This window comes from Camelus ferus, chromosome 10, assembly GCF_009834535.1.
Source record: "Camelus ferus isolate YT-003-E chromosome 10, BCGSAC_Cfer_1.0, whole genome shotgun sequence".
Lineage (NCBI taxonomy): Eukaryota > Metazoa > Chordata > Mammalia > Artiodactyla > Camelidae > Camelus > Camelus ferus.
The window spans coordinates 15,626,141-15,643,378 of NC_045705.1; the positions used below are offsets into that span (position 1 = coordinate 15,626,141).

Sequence of the window (17,238 nt, forward strand, 5' to 3'; positions counted from 1 at the left end):
TTTATGTCATAAAAAGTGATGGCAAGAAGGATGGTACTGCGGTGCTGAATGACACCAGTCCATTATGACTCTGAGAGGGAGCTAAGTATAAACACAGGCAAATCACATGAGTGTTTCAGTGACATATCAAGGCAGAAAGAGGAACTCATGATAGAAATAGGGAAAGTGCCTTTGTTTTTCCCACTCCTTCCCTGCCTTTTTCTCTATAACCCTATTGCTGTGCAACAAAAAATGTCTCTTATTTATTTATATTAATTCTCTTTCCATGTCCCAGAATGTAAGTTCCAGGAGGGCAAGACTTTGTTTTTGTTCACTGCTGCTCTTTTTGTGGCACCTAATATAGATTTTGATGTATTGTAAATGCTTAATAAACATTTGATAAACAAAGGAGATGCCCTGAATGATGGTGATTTGCTAAGCAATTCATAAATCAGAAACCAAAATGGCCTGATGAAAAAACAAATACTTTTTTTCCTAAACTAAATTAAAAGACCTGGTGACTTAGTGAGTGGCTGGCTCAACTGCAATCTTACTGGGTGACAATAAACAATTTGTTGAACGAGCATTCTATTCCTTGGTTTCTGCATCTGGAAAAATGGAGATACCAGTATCAGCCTTATACTCTTCAAAACTTTTAAGTGTCCCAAAAGAGGCAACAGCTGTAAATGCGTTAGATTAAAGGCGAATTAGAGGGGCTTACCAGGATACTTTTTCATCAAATTCAACAATTATCTCAGCTGTCCATTGACTTATTAAACTGGCAAAACTCCATTTATCAGCTTTTGTTCTTATACACACTAGCAACCACGCATTAATCAGTTTTCTACATTCCTGTTTCTTCCAAAGTATGGTTATTTCACATTGAAATTAACTAACCATTTCATTCACTTCAAATTTGCCTTCAAAGTCATAAACTTTTTAATGATAAAAATAGACATACTCAGGGAATCCAATCTAACTGATACTTATTTTAAACGGTGAAATGGCATTTCTCCAGGGTAATTAGCCTTCCTCTCAACACGTTAATAGCAAAACAGCCTTCCTGTTGTGGGAATTGTATTTATCCTCTTCCCATTTTCTCCTGCAAGCTAAATTCTATTTTCCAGGATCTCCCTTCCAATCCTCAAAAAGAGACCCTGTACCTTTAATAGCAGAGACCTGGTGAAAGGTTTCTTTCCAAACTTGTTCCCTGGCTTCCAAGTGACGAAACCAGCTGTAATTTGAGAGCAGAGAGATCCTCAGGATATCATTAGCCAAAGGAAAAGCTCTGCGTTCCCACCCAGTCCAGGAGTTGAAACAGTATCAGAGGGCAAGAGCCTTTTTCTCCAGCTACAGGCTCCATCTCCGAGGAGCGAGTGGAACTCCGAGAGCCAGAGTGGGGCCACCGAGACTGCGTCCAGCCAGAGCCCTGGAGGAGGGGTTCCCTGTCAGCCAGGATCCCACCAGGAAACAGCCGGCTGAGTTCCAGCCATCGGAGCGCAGGAGCACAGAGCGCAGGAGCTCAGAGCAAGGGTGCATCCCGTGCTGCTGGCTGCGGGGGCTGCTACCCAGGCTCTGGGGCTGCAGCCACATGAAGCCAGCTGGGGAGGGGGGGCCAGGGTGCAGCAAGCCAGCCGGGACTGAGGCTGACGCCGTCTCAGGGAGGCACTGACTCCCCAGGGGACCCCCCTTCCTCGTGCCTGGGCGACAAGTCTTCTCCAGGGGCCCCCGGTCCTCCTGGATATCCAGGATGGTGTTCATGAAGTTCCTCTGGATGGGTTTTCTGTGCCACCTGTGTCAGGGCTACTTCGATGGCCCTCTCTACCCAGAGATGTCCAACGGGACTCTGCATCACTACTTTGTGCCCGACGGGGACTATGAGGAGAACGATGACCCCGAGAAGTGCCAGCTGCTCTTCAGGGTGAGTGACCACCGGCGCTGCTCCCAGGGGGAGGGGAGCCAGGCCAGCAGTCTGCTGAGCCTCACCCTGAGGGAGGAATTCACCGTGCTGGGTCGCCAGGTGGAGGACGCCGGGCGCGTCCTGGAGGGCATCAGTAAGAGCATCTCCTACGACCTGGACGGGGAGGAGAGCTATGGCAAGTACCTGCGCCGGGAGTCCCACCAGATCGGGGATGCCTACTCTAACTCGGACAAGTCCCTCACCGAGCTGGAAAGCAAGTTCAAGCAGGGCCAGGAACAGGACAGCCGGCAAGAGAGCAGGCTCAACGAGGACTTCCTGGGGATGCTGGTCCACACCAGGTCCCTGCTGAAGGAAACGCTCGACATCTCTGTGGGGCTCAGGGACAAATACGAGCTGCTGGCTCTCACCATCAGGAGCCATGGGACCCGGCTAGGTCGGCTGAAAAACGATTACCTTAAAGTGTAGGTGGAAGGGCACATTGCTGGGAGCCGGCATCAAAGCAGCCCTATCGCAGAGGGTGGGGGACAGAACGGGGCTACCTTTTCCCTTCTGCTTGTTATTTTTTATAACCAGATTTGCACTTGGAGAATGATCCGAAGTGATCTTTGAAAAAAAAAAAGGAGTGAGAGTTGAGTGGTTTTAGTTCTGTTCATTATTTATGTGCTTGCCATTGATTTGTCACCTGGAAAGAACAATTTAAAGCCACGCCTCCCATCTTTCCTAGAGGGCTTTATAACTCTGCAGAGACACCTGTTTCAGCCACATCTAAACGGACACAGTTCGTGCAGTAGGGGCTGACTAAACTGCTCCATCCTGGAGGTGATGTGAGAAAACCCAGGGAGCATATGCAGAGCATCTTTCTGCCTTCAGCCTTCTCTCTTGGGCTCTGAAAGCTGTCAAAGTTGCCTGTTTCTCAGATGAGGTCAGAGGTGCCGCTATGCACGCCTGCCAGAGGATGGAAGTTGCCTGTTTCTTCTCCTTTTCCCTCTTATTTATTAACCATGGTCTCCAAGGTTTTGTTTGTAGTTGTTTTCTTTTGGGTTTTGGTTTTGGGGATTTTTTTTTTTTTGAGAGTATGGGCTAGAAACTATATGCAAATCGTCTTTTGCAGGGAGATGTCTGCAGTGCCTCTGTGGGGAGTTGCAAATTAAAGGGGCCACGGTGAAGAAGTCTGAGCTCTGTGGTTACACACTCATGCTGATATGCTGATTTGCTGTTTCTCTCATTGTGTGTCTGTGTCCTCAGTGCTGCAGTCCATCACAAAGAAGTAGGTAGGGTGCCTGGACACACCCCCAAATGCTTGTGACTTAGGTTACCAATGTATTCTTTCTCATTTGGGGGCTTTGCTTCTTTTTTGCTTATTGGAAACTTGTACTCTAAGTAGGGGGAATTCTAATTCTCCTAACTCCTTAACTAAGTTTTGTTATTCAGCCAATAAATACGTTCTCGTACAATACTGGCTTATTTTCTAATTTATATCTGTTAACTTTCACACTGCAAAGATGGGCCAATGCAAAAAAAAAAAAAAAGAGAGAGAGAGAGAGAGAAAGAGAGAGAAAGAAGGCTGGGATTTAAGCCAGTTTACTTAGAGTATATGATAAAGAAGGCAGAGGGAGAGCTACATATTTGGCAACTCTCCCTTCCGTGGCCACCCTCACCATCTTCAAAAGAAAAAAAAAAGTCTAGGCTGGGCTAGAACTTGATCTCTGCTGGTCTGCCTAAAAACTCCAGTTTTCTCTGGTTTTTCCTATAGAATCAACTGGAAAAGTTTACAGCAAGGCTCAGAGCTTATACACCCTCAGAATGCAGAGGGAGTGCTTTGTTCTGTTATAGGAATGACATGATGTTTAATTGTTTTGAAGACAAGTCTACGTTATTTAATGAATAATTTTAAAAGGAGGAAATGCACTTTATTTCATATCTTTTCCCAGCCAATCCTCACCATCATCTTAAATATGCTTTTCTTTCACACATATGCACACACATTGGAAAATAAGTGTTCATAACCTACTCTTCAACAGGGAGCCATTTTTCTTTCCCTCTCCTATGCATGAGGAATCTGATTTTATATTCCTCTAAAATATCCAATATCCTCTTACGACAACAGGGGAAACTGAGGCCCAGAAACTAACTGATTCTCAGCTAGTTCTAACAGCTCCTGGTCTCTTACATTTAAGTACAAGATCTTCCCACACTGTTCTTTTCAAGGATGCTGAGAGATGGGAGGGAGTGGCCTGAGGCCTGAGCCTTTGCATAACGATCTTATTGTTTAACATACAAAAGGAACAAAATATGGAATAATACTTAAAGTAATCTTTTGTAATTTCTTTTCATGACCCAGGGGCCTGCTTTTAGCTGTCTCTTGTGTGTGAGAAGAAGACTGGTGTGTGGGAAGCAGGTAGATGATCTTTGAAGAGGGTTCCCTTCTTCTATGAAAGATGAGGAAAAAATTACTGCAGAGGCAAAGAAGATGATCTTTGGAACTTAAATGGTTGTAGTCTGTAGTCATAATCCTTCATATCACAAAACTTTTATATCACTCACAGTGATCACGTCTAATCCACAGACATATTAAATGTCATCTCAATTTTCCCAGCTGTGTTAAGAGGATATTAGACACATGATACAGGTGGAAAACTGGTTTCCTCGTGAGGGCTAATTTCAATCAATGGGTAATGGCTACATACAGTAGTATATTAAAAAGGATTTAAATGACACAGATTCCCCGGTTCAAGATGTCTTCCATGCATGCAGGTAGGCGAGTGGTGACAGCATTCACTACTAATTTGAAAACACTGAAACAGATGATGTGTGCGGTTCTTTCTAGTGCTAACATTCTGTGATTCCTACAAAACCAGAACTATCTGACATCGACTCATCCATTGAAGGCTAGAGGGATGGCCAGTAATCCCAAAGAGTCTGGCATAAACCCAGAGGGAAAAGCAGGAATTTCCAGGTGGGGAGCTTGAGCCATCCCGGCCCGCCAACCCAGAGGCTGGCATCACCAGGTGCTCCCCAGTCCTCGTGATGGGGAGCCAGGTCCCCGCAGATCTTTCTTCTCTACTTCCCCGTTATTCTTATTAACACTTTACTCCTCATACAGTGACAAATCCTTTTTTTTTTAAGTAGTGGTTCTTTATTTTTGAGACCATGAAATATTTTGAGAATCTGAAGAGAAATTATATACCTTCTTCCTTCAGAAATCTACTTCCAAGAACATTCATACAATTTAGGATATTCTTTTTTTTATTTTTAATAAATATTTGTCAATTGCTCAATATGTGTCAGGCACTGAGTTAGGTTGTGGGTAATTCTGAGATACTACGCAGTCTTGGGACACCATCTAAATCAAAGTTTAAAAAGCCTGTTACAGTTTTACTTGGAGTGGGAGGTATTTATTACTATCTTTACTATTATTGTTATTATTATTATTATTATCAACAACAACAAAGTAGCCAGTTTTCTTGAGAACTCAACTCAGCATTTTTGCTTTAGGGCCTGTGCTAATAACTTTGCTTGGGTATTTCCCTTAATTTTAACAACAAACTGTGTAGGAAAGTATTATCTAAAAGGAATTAATATATGCCAAGCACCTAGAAGAGTACAGGACACAGAGTGAATCCCCAGTAGACGTTAGTTGTTGCTATGACCATATTTATTACTATCCTTCTTTTTATAACTGAGGCCCAGAAAGGGTCGGTAATTTTCCCAAGGTTAAAACTGTGATGTCTCATTTACTTCACTACCCTCCCACGTTCTAAGCTGATGATTATCCAGTGGGATACATGACCAGATAAAAGAAGAATGTGGTGGGTAAGGGTCCACCTGGGCTGCCAGTTGTCCCCTCCAAACACCGTCCCCTCTAGGCCAGTCGGCCTATAGCCCACGGCAGTTTAGATGTCTGAGTGCTGCCAGTCAGAAGCTGAGTGGCTGCACTGTTGACAGAATTCCTCGTTGACACTTTCTCTGTGTGATGCATTGCTCAGCACCACTCATCCTCACACTCCCAGTCTGACCATGTGAAAACGTCCACAGACCTACGACGGAGCATTCCGTAGATATCTGTCCATCTAGAGTCTGCTGATAAAGGACACCAGGCCGTGTTACCCTCTGTAACTGCCAAAGCCACGTTCCCAGAAGCTGGCAGGTGTGGGTGTGTTATGGCTGGCAGCACGGAGAGGCTGTCCCATAGTTTACATACTTCTGTTGCCTTTTCAACTATCGTTTACAATTCTGCTAAGGAAACAGACTCAAAACTTTCTGAGACAAGCCTTGAAATTTCAATTGTAAACCATTTTAACAAGTAATAAAAGCGTCCATGAAAACCACTAAAGATACAAAATCTCCCCAAAGGGTAGTATGGTTAAATTTCCTTGGAGCATTTTTTCAGAGGATGGTTATTAAAATCTTGATAAGGAAGAATACTTGGGTGTGAAATATAAATACTAAATGTGGTTAACAAATGTTTTAACATAACAGGAAAAACAACTGGAGACTTAAAAAGTTTTGGTGAGAAACAGAATACAGAAATGTGTAACAATCATTCACCAGCACAGAGACTGAGATTCTGCGAGTCATCTTAGGAATTATGGAATCGGGTGGTCCTTAGGAAGACTATTTCTAGAGTCAGGATCTCCATGGATGTGTTACTTACCAGGTATTTTTAAAGTGCCACCATAGAAATAGTACAGTCGGCCCCCTGTATCTGTGGGCTCCACATCCATGAACTCACCCAACTTCCGACAGAAAACACTTGAAAGAAAAAAAAAATTCCAGAAAATTCCAAAAAACAAAACAAAAAGCAAAAAATAGAGCACTGGCAACTATTTACATAGCATTTATATTGTAATAGGTATGATAAGTGGTCTAGAGGTGATTTAAAGTATATGGGAGGATGCGTGTGATTATATGCAAATACTACACCATTTTACATAAGGGACTTGAGCATCCCTGGGTTTTGGTATCCAAGGGTGTGCTGGGACCAATCAACTGTGAATACCGAGGGATAACCGCGTATAGATGTGTGAGGAAGCTGACACCTAAATAAAGAATTTGAGTGTGGCATCCTGGGGAGGGTGGCATATGAGCAAGTTTCTACAGAAGCTTAGCAGCAGTCCAAACTGGAATTGTCTGGAAAATGTAAAACAGTGTAAATAAAATACGGACTTTTTATAACCACCCATTCAAGAGATAAGGGAGTTTCATTGTTGCTGTTATTATTGTAGTTTGGCTTTTTAAGTAGCTTTTTTTCTGATTCTATAAACCATAGCTGCCGAATTCTAATAACATAGCACACAAGAAAATACAAAGAAAACAAAATCATTCATATTCTCAAATGTCCCCTGCCATACACCCACTATTTGCATATTGGTGTGCATTCTTTTAGTACTTTTCACATGTATCTATGTATTTTTTCTTCAGAAAAAAATGATATTATAATAATACATTGTTATGTAGTCAATGTCTATTTTAGGTGTTATATGCTCAATTGCAAAAATCTACCTCGAGTGCTTCAGGGGGCAGAAGTTCTGGGTTCAGATCTTGGGACAAGTCCCTTCAATGTTCTGAAATTCAATCACTTTGTTTGCCCAATGAAGATAATAATAGCTAATATTTACTGAACAGGCACTGCTCAAAGTGTTTTCCATAGGTTATCTTAGGTAATCCTCCCATGTGTATATTTCAGATAGATGTAATAGTTTTTGGGTAAGAAAGCTGAGGCACCAAGAAGTTAGGTCTCACAGCTAGACGAGAATGGAGTCAAGATTCAAACATAGGCGATCTGACTCCTCTACTGACCTGATAATCACTAACGAATGCTTTTCCTTTCTGAAGGCAGGAGACAGGACACATGATTTCTTAACTCTCTGCTATTCCAGGATCTATGATAAGTGGCCTGTGAAATGAACGTTTTTCCTGTATGACTTCCTTCACTGTAAAAAGTTAAACCCAATTTCTCTCTAAGAACTTTTTCTCTGCTAAATGTTATGTTAGGCAAAATATCTCCTTACACCTTATGTCCCTCTGGGATTCTTTGCCTAAGAACAACCGGCTTCTTGCTCAATATTACATTTTCCAAGCACTTTCCCATGTTTTATCACATTCGATCATAACACGTGCGATTGATGCTGCATTGGCCAGGACATTTCACGATATTCACCATTTGGAGACGGTAGCCCAAAGCTCACAGCTAGAAACTGAATCCAAACATAAAGATTTCTTGTCCAAGCACTGCTTGCCTTGCAGGTCTACCTCTGACTCCTCTATGCATTCATTCAAAATACGTTCATTGGATGCCTTCTACGTATCTGGCCCTGCTGAGGATACAGTAATCAGACAAAATCCGTGCCCTCTTTGATCTTATATTTAAATATGCAAATGTAATGAATTCATTGGGACTCCTTTAGTGGGGGAAGAGATAAATAAACTAAAATACATATCTAGAATGTCAAGAAGTGAATTGTGGTATTTTAGTTAAGATGGTAAGAAAGACCTGAGAAAGCAGAAGTTGTTTGAACTGGGTCTTAAATCTTGAGTAGAAGGCCAAGAATGTAAATATTAGAGGAAAGAGTGTTCCTGGTAAAAGAACAGCAAGTACAAAGTCCTTCAGGCAGAGATAATTTTATATGCTTGAGATGATGGGTGGAAAAGCCAGTGGGATTACAGCACAGTAAATCAGAGAAAGAATTAAAGAGCTTGAGGTCAGGAAGGAGAACTGGGGCTAGATAATATGGGAACTAGAGGATTATCATAAGAAATTTGGAAATGATTCTAATTTCAATGCACTAGAAGTCTAAGGAGAGAACATATGTGGATAGTCATCAATGTATTATATATAATATTTGAGGTATTAATTAATTAATAATGTTTGGATGTTGTTCTAATTTTAAAGAACTTGGAGGTCTAAGGTGAGGAGTGATACGATCTGATTCACACAAAAAAGGACCATGCTGGGAGGAGACTATAGGTAAGGCAGCATGAGTGGAAGCAGGAAAGCCTCTTGGTGAGATGGCCGCTAGGTCCTGGTGATGAGAGATGATGAAGGCTTGGTCTCAGGTGGTAGTGGTAAAGACGGCAGGACCTGGCCTCGATCCTCTACCAATAAGTCCCATTTTGCTTTGGTCCCAGAAGAATGTGTGTCATTATTCCCAGCCTTCTTCTGCATTGACCCAATTTGCCAACTCTTGGCTCCATTTCTTCTGTTCCCCACCCTTTGGATTTGATGTTAGCATTGTCCCCCTTCCACTCCCCCCCAGAGGTGACTGGATATGTATGAATGACTACATCAGGCACTATATGGACCCCAGCTGATCCCTGTCACTCAAAACCCAAACTCTGGCCCACCAGCCCAAGTCTTGTCTACCTTACTTGATGGGCTGGAATGGACAGACTCGTGAAGGCAGAGGTTTGCACTCAACCACAGGAATGATTCACATGATTGACTATTACACAAAAATAACTGTGATTGCACTAAAGTTTAGACATCTTCCCTTTACTAATAATCTCAAGCATCACCACTACATCTCTATTTATTTGCATTTCTCTTCATAGGAGCTTTAAGACAGATAAGCTATATCCAACTATAAAACTTTTCTCTTGAGGGTTTTGAATGACTTCAGAATTTTGCATTGCCTGGTATTTGATAAGAGCACAGAGCATCCTATTTTGACCCTAACAAGCATTTACTTGTATGTTTCACCATCTCCCTTTTTGGCTTTTCCACGAAAAACAGAAGACATTTTGTGTGCTGATAGCTTGCTGTTTACAGAGAGGAACCTGACATCTATGATTAATGAGGCAGAGCCTCCATGCTTTGGGGTTGGCAGTAGTGGCTTGCATTTTCTAGTTGTGAAAAGTTTCCTTCTGCAGGAGTTAAGGAAACGTGTTTCCTGAATGTCTTTTCTTGCTTTGATCTTGGCCCAGCTTTCATGCCAAGACCAAGCAAATGCGGGTGCTCCACTCCGCTTTCAAAATGTGTGCTTTGCTGGCAGTCCCACTGAGTCAACCACTAACATTTTCCACATGATTCTACTATGAATTAAATTATAAAGAGCAGAAAACCTAGTGGGTTCGCTTTGCTCTGAGGTATATTTTTGCTTACCCTTCAAGTGTCAGTTTCCTCCTGCCCTGGTTTCCCCTCCCCTTGCCTTAGCCAAGCTCTTTCCTGTTTCCTCCTTTGCTCGCTGTCTCTCCCTCTCCTCTTGCTATTAGGAGCATGGGAAATAGAGGCAGAATTCTGATTTGCATCATGCCTCTGCAACTTATTAGCCTCAGTGTCCTCTGTGCATGGTAGGAATCATGGCATATGGTTTGCAAGGTCTTGTGAGGATTTCATAAGTCAATGGATGGAGAGGACTTCCTGTAATAACCTGAGCAAAGGAAGTGCCACTATTCCCACATGCTAGTCACGGGCACCTCATCTTTAAGAAGGGACTCCTTGTATGTTCTTCGGTTGAAATGAAAAAGACGTATTTCAAGTAAGCCTGAGACATTATATGTATCTCATGAACCTATATGGACCTCCCCATTCTAGGCAGGCATCTCAGAAGCCAAAGAAGTGTTGCTCCCGTTCATATAAGGGAAGCTCCTAAGCTTGGGTGTGTTTATACTGCAAACATTCCTCCATATTTGGGCCAAGAGAATGAAGGCTGCAGCAGGAAATAACAGTGAGCCAACTTGCTTACCCTTTATTTCCAAATGGTAACAGTGCCTTTGCTTTGTGCCTTGAATGTGGGGGTGATGCACACGAAATAATCTCTGGAATTTCAGTATATGGGCAGCGATAGTGAGAGAACTTGCCCATCTGGGCAACAGGACTACCAAGTGAAAGAGAATAAGAATATTAATTCCTAAAATCTCTTGAGCATAAATATATATTGAGGCCTGGGTGCCCTTGAAAAGCCCAGCTTTCGGGTCTATAAGACTGAAGACCAGAGCCCATTTGGGGCACGCTGCATATGGGAAGCGTTTGGGTGACAACCTGATCTTCTGTATGTAACCCTGTACTCCTGCTGTGAGATTTGCTGCCGCCACTGCCTGGGAGTCCTCCGCAGTCTCCAGGTCATGAGCTCACTAGGGCTGGGAGATGGGACTGACTCATGCCCTATTTCAGCTCGGATGTATGCGGGCTTCACTAAAAGGACTTGGGAACGTCTGCATGTAGCTTGGCAGACTTTCCTGAAGTGAGAACTTCTGAAGTGAGTAGTTCTCTAGCTTGTCTGCTTCTCCTCCAGGCAATCTCCACCAGGGCTGCCACGGAAGAGGCCCTGGCTCAGCTTAGCGAGGACTCAGGACAGGGCACAGTGATCCGGGCAGCACACACTCAGGGAAGTCTAGAATCTACACCTTCTTCAGTATAAAAGCAGACAGTCTGGCTCTGTCAACACTCAGCCATTCATATATTTAGCAATAAACAGAAGGAATAAATAAGCGATATTTCTTTTCTAATTAGAGGCAGTTTTTGTTCACTTGGGAAACTTCAGAAATAGAACACTCTTTAACTGTTTGGCTCAAACAAAAACTCATTCAGACTAAGAAATTGGCAAAGGCCATAGCTGATGATAAATACTTATCCCATAATCACGTTTTCCATAGCCCCTCTAATTTCCAAGAGTTTCTCCATAAAAAGAATCGCAGTGAAAAATCTGAACAGACAGGTTCGCAAATAATGACATCATATTAAGGGGATGTCGGGGTTTACAGGGCTCTCCCATTTCCTCTGTAAAAACCTGACCATTACCAAAATATGAAGCCACCACCTTGCCTTCCATTCATTGTTAAATATCCATTTTTCAAAGGGGTTATTCGTTCATTTTTCTGTGCATTCAACAAATATTTATTGAATACCAACTATGTGCAATTGTAGTCCTAGATTCAGAGGATAGTAATTATAATAATATTCATGATGTTGATAATCATAATAAAACAATAGACAGTATTTTCGTACTATTTATTATGTGCCTGGCACACTATTCAGAGCATATCACATATATTTAGCACAGGTAATCCTTGCAACGACCTATTACAAGATTTGTAAATTGCTCAACGACCTTTCTAGAACGTCACCAAACGCCTATGCTGACTTTCCTTCTTGCCTCCTCCCAGCTTTGCTGTGGTCCCCTTTCTGGCTACTGGCCTCTCCTGACGTGGCCCATTCTGCCCTCTAATGGAACACTAATTCTGGGAGTTTCAGAAAGTCTTTCAATCAGGAGTTCAGCAGTATTTGGAGAAAGTTCTTCCTCAGTTATCCAGGGAGCTAAAGAAAACAAACTTTAGATTTCACCAAGAAATGTTAGAGAGAGAAAATTTGCAAGAGAAGACCTTGATCCCAGGCTCAAGTTTCCAAGACTGAGCCAGCCAACCTGATCATGAAACCCAAGATTTCAACATTATGTTAACCTCTGTCGGGCTAACATAGTAATAAAACCATACTTGTAATTATATCCCCAGATATAGTTTTGGCCCTGAGAGTTACATAGTCTAGGACCATGAGAGCTAGAAATAACCTTCACAAGTGAAGAGTCTGAGGGCTAAACAGGTAAAGAAATTTATTCCAGGTCATGTAAACTCATGGTATTAAGGCCAGGATGTCACAGAATCACAGCCCAGAGGGCCAAGTTCATCCTATTCACCTGGTCAGTCATCAGCTGCCTGAATCTTCCTTATACTACGACAGCCCTGCCAAGTGATTATACACTCCTGCTTGCACTCCTCAAATTATGGGGCACTCCCGTCTCCCTGGAGGAGTGCATTCAGTTGTCGGAGAGCCCCAGCTCCTCGAAAGTCCTTCTGTGTTTTGAACTGAAATCTTCCCCCCTGGGGCTTTCACTATTCAGGGCTCCACTGCCCCACTTATCCCTTCTCCATATCAAGTTAATCAAAGACCTGGTAGTGCCTTCGGCTGGGCTCAATAGCCCAGGTCCTCCAACCCTTCCTTCTGCAACATAATAAGCAAGGTCACTCTTTCTACCTTATTACCAGGAAGCAGTGGTTTGCAGTGGTTTAAAGCATGGGCTTTGCAAACTGACAAACCTCTGGGTTGATACTCAGTTCTACACTCAATGCAGATGTCCAAGGGCAGCTTACTTATTCTATCCATACCCTGGGTTCCTTCTATGTGAACTGGCGAGAATGATCCCCACCTCATATGGTTGTTGGGATAAATAAATGAAATAGTATGCATAAAATTCATAGTCATTCAACAAACGTACTGAATGCATGAGTGAACAAACTTCTAGTTGGCTCTTTTTATCAACTCAGCACTAATAAGGGAGCTGTTTATAAAGTGAATTGCAGATTTGGAGAAGATGCCACGAGGGGAGAAGTTCAAAGGAAGAATGAAGGGAAGAGGCGCATATGATTACGGCAAAGCTGCCACGACTGGCGGGCGTTCTGTGCAGGGCACCCTCGGCCCATTCGTTCACAAGTTCATTGACCACGCGATGAGCAGTGTCCTTCACGCTCATGGTTCTGCTCAGTAAGGGGAGAGGAGGAGTCTTACCTTCAAATCTTTCTCGACTAATTCTGGACTTTCTCATAAATGTCTGACCACATGCTAATTTGAAAGTCCAAATACTAAGTTTTATTTTGGGGATGAGAGCAAAGGTACTTTATATCTTCTCCCTCCCACCCCCTCCACCTACAAAAACAGCTGAACAGACTTTCCTAACTCTTTCCCAAAAGTTTCATGTTTGGGCTGAGCTCAGCCCTGGAAGGTCTCACTCTCAGGAGAAATGCCTGAGAAAGTCATTAAAGGCAACTGAAAGCCCTGGAATGGAAATACACAGGGAAGATGGGAATTCAATTGGCTTTCTCTCCCAGGTGATACATCTCTCAATAACAGGAAGATGAAAGTAAAGCAAACTGTCTCAGGGATAATATCTTTTTCATCGTATAAACTTTAACACAGTGTTAAGGAGGGACACTCAGGTATAGCCTACCTTGCTTTGACTCACGGCGCCTCCTTTTCTCATTTGGGCTATCTGTGGCAAATGACTTAACTCCCTGGGTTTCAGCTTTCTTTATAAAATGGATATTATGGTCTTAATCTCATAGTATTCTGAGGAGGACCAAATGAGAGAGTCCAGCTTGATATATGGTCTGGCATGTATGTTACACTATTTCATTAAGTGTGAAGGGATGGAGAGCAAGCAGTCTTGGTCCTATTAACTTGATGGGATCAAAATGATTAACACCTAGAGTCCACATTCTTCCTCCTGTCTCTTGCCTGCTTGGCCTTGGTAAAAAGGAAAAACTGCACTGACACATTATCCACCCCACTTCCCAAAAAGAGGTTATAAAGGAGGAAGAACCACATGCAATAGGGGATAGAGTGGGACATGAAAGGAAAGGGGTAGAGGCCAGGGATGCGGACCAGCATCCTACAGTGCATAGGACAGCCCCCATGACGAAGAATTATCTGACTCAAAATGTCAGTAGTGCCAAGGTTGAGAAACCCTGGCCTATGATATGTGAACTATTAGGGAGCAGTCGGACAAGCGGGAGGTGGTAGTTAGATTGAGGATCTTGAATATCAGGCTAAGATTCTTCCCAAACATGATGAGTGTATTATAGCCTTCAGGACATGAAATAATACAATTTTAGGAAGATTTGTATTACAAAGGTTTGTCTAACATATTAGAAAGTAAAGATACTATAGTATTTCAGGCATCCTGAGGTGAATTTGAGTATTTTATATAGCATCATGGTTATAATGCCCCAGAATCTGGCTGAAAAGTGGAAGCATCTGTCAACAGGCTAATTTTATCTCCTTGGCTTCAAAAGAAAAAGAAAGAAAAGAAAAGGCCAGATTTATGGTCTTTCCATTGATTAGGGCTCCCTCTACACGCTGGCAAGTCAATTAAAGGGGCTGAAGGAGGTTGATTTTTCTAACTAACAGTTTGGCATGATGTAGACAAAACATCTGGTTAATTGGCACTTTCATTTTTCACTTGGTGGTTTTGACAAGGAGGAAACACAATCATTGGTGGATGCTTGCTAGTCATCATCATCAACTCAGCTGATCGCAGGGTAGAATCAACTGATCCTAAAATAAAGAATTATATGTATGACTCTTCAACCTGAAAGACCATTGCTTATAAGAGAAAGGAGCTCTAGAGTTGAAAGTGAAGAACCCAAGCATAACTGTCATTTATGTCTCCTTGTGATTGCTCTCATCCAAATATCCTCTCAAAATTGCCTTAAACTCCCGGGAAGTTTGTGCAATCCATCAAAGTGCTAGATCAGGCCAGGTTCCCTGGACCAGGACTGTATCTGCCTGGAAAAAGGGGCTTCTTTTCCTTCATACACAAATTACTGTCTGCTCACAAACCCAAGAGAAAACATCTACCCAGAAGGGAAACACTGGATTTTTATTTGTTTGTTAGTTTCTCAGTTTCTTGTTTCTCTTATCTACCAAGAGGTGACATCTTGTTCTAATTCATCTAAAGGAACAATATAGACCAAAGAAGACCTTGGTCCCTTTTTTCTGCCTTTCCAATTCTCACATATCTCTCCAACCCAGCCTATTCAAAAGCCTTCTCTGGGGTTCCTGTCAATGGTGATAGAACATATAACACCTGCGACTGGTGGTAAAGACCACCTGTGTCACTGTGTCAAGAAGGATATTAAAGTCTTATCAAAGTTCAAAGAGAAAGAATCCTATGATCTGTTAGCAATGCCTTTCATACTTACAAGATGGGGAGGACGTAATAAGTGAACCAGGTATTTACTTTCCTCATCCTTTCCAGCTATTTACTGACAGTATCATTCATTTTTGGTACCAGTGCTAGACACTAGTGTAACAATAGTGAGCAGAGCTCAAAGTCTAGGAGGAGGAGTCAGTAATCAAATAATCATGTACCTTCTAAAAAATGAGAGCTAGCTCCCTTCTTTGCTTCTTCATTTATCAGAAGGTAGCATTTACTTTCCTCCCCTTGAGTCAGGATGGCCTTGTGACTTGCATTGACCAACAGAATGTGGTGGAAGTGACACTGTACCGGTTCTGGACCCACAATTTAGAAGGTCGAGAATAGCTTCTATCCTTGCTCCTTGGAAGCTAGCCACCAATGTGTGAAGTAGTTGGGCTACACTACTGAATGACTGAGCTCACATGGAGAGAGATCCGGGAAGGTGAGAGGCCATGATGGGCATGGCAGGGCCAACTGAGCCCCTAGCTGAATGCAGCCACATGAGTGACCTCTTCTCAGAGTGTGGAACAGAAAAATCACCCAGCTGAACCCAGTCAATCCAGAGAATTGTGAGAAATGTCAACTGTCATCATTTTAGGACACAAAGCATGGAGATCATTTGTTATGCAGCAATAGCTAGCTGAAACACATCCTCCATCACTATCTCTTTCTATTGCATTCCCTTGTTTTATTTTCTTTATAGCTCTTGTCACTACCTAAAATTATTCTATTTATTTCTCTGTTGTCTATCTCCCCCAAGAGGAGAAAACTGAGAGTGCAGGGACCTTGTCTCTACTCTTTCCTTCTGTGACCCCGGTGCCTAAAACAATGCCTGACACAAAGCAGAATGTTCAGAAAATACTGTAGCTTAGGTAAATAGATGGACAGTTGCAGCTCTGATAGATGAGATAACTGAGAAGTAGATGTTGTCACAGTCTGTAATAAGGGGACCAGACCTGGTGAAGGAAGTCAGGGAAGAGAAGATTCGTTCTGATAAGATCTTCATGGGGTATATCCAAGAGGAAGGGGTGGGGGCTATTTTCTTTCCAGTTTCTGTTCAGTTAATCATTCTCGTATAAGTGACATTATCACTTTAAATTTTCTTTGGTAGTAGAGCATAGGACTTTTTCAAAACATTTTTAGAGCAACCTTCTGAGGATCCAGCTACTAATCAAATAAGCAGGTAATCCCCTGAACTAAAGAAATTAAATTTACAGAACTGCTCAAGAAAAGAAGATGTGGAATCTGCTCTATTCCTCTGCTAGAAATCTAAATAAAAGTGGAAATTCTTCCTTTTCAATTTGACTAAATACCTCTTTTTAAATGTGAAGACATTTGTAGGAGAATTCTGGGTTTCCTACGTACAGAATCTATTTGGGAATATTTACAGAGATAAAGAAAGAGAAAGAGTTCTTAAGGAGAAAGAAAGTGAGAGAAAAACATGGAAAGATCTCTTTTCTCCTTCTTCCTGGAAAATGTTTCCTTATTAGGAAAGAGGAAAGCAGAAGGGAACTGGAGTGGAGTGAACCAGAAGCCAGAGAGCTGTAGACACATAGTTCCAGGGGTGTGGGTAAGTTGGTGAGTAAGCAGCTGACATCCTTCCTTTAAACTGAAAAAAGAAGAAGAGGAAAGAAGAGAGGCGGAGGAGTA

General features: G+C 42.4%; 1 protein-coding gene across 1 annotated transcript; it reads left to right on the forward strand.

Moving 5' to 3' along the window:
• The first annotated feature begins 1,186 nt into the window (after positions 1–1,186).
• Positions 1,187–3,354, forward strand: FIBIN (fin bud initiation factor homolog). Its single transcript, XM_006195087.3, has one exon. It carries the CDS (start codon positions 1,730–1,732, stop codon positions 2,363–2,365), a length of 636 nt encoding a protein of 211 aa, XP_006195149.1. The 5' UTR covers positions 1,187–1,729; the 3' UTR covers positions 2,366–3,354.
• Positions 3,355–17,238: the final 13,884 nt, after the last annotated feature.

Coding starts and splice junctions, on each gene's coding strand:
- FIBIN (XM_006195087.3), top strand. CDS start 1,730: ATGGTGTTCATGAAGTTCCTCTGGATGGGTTTTCTGTGCCACCTGTGT.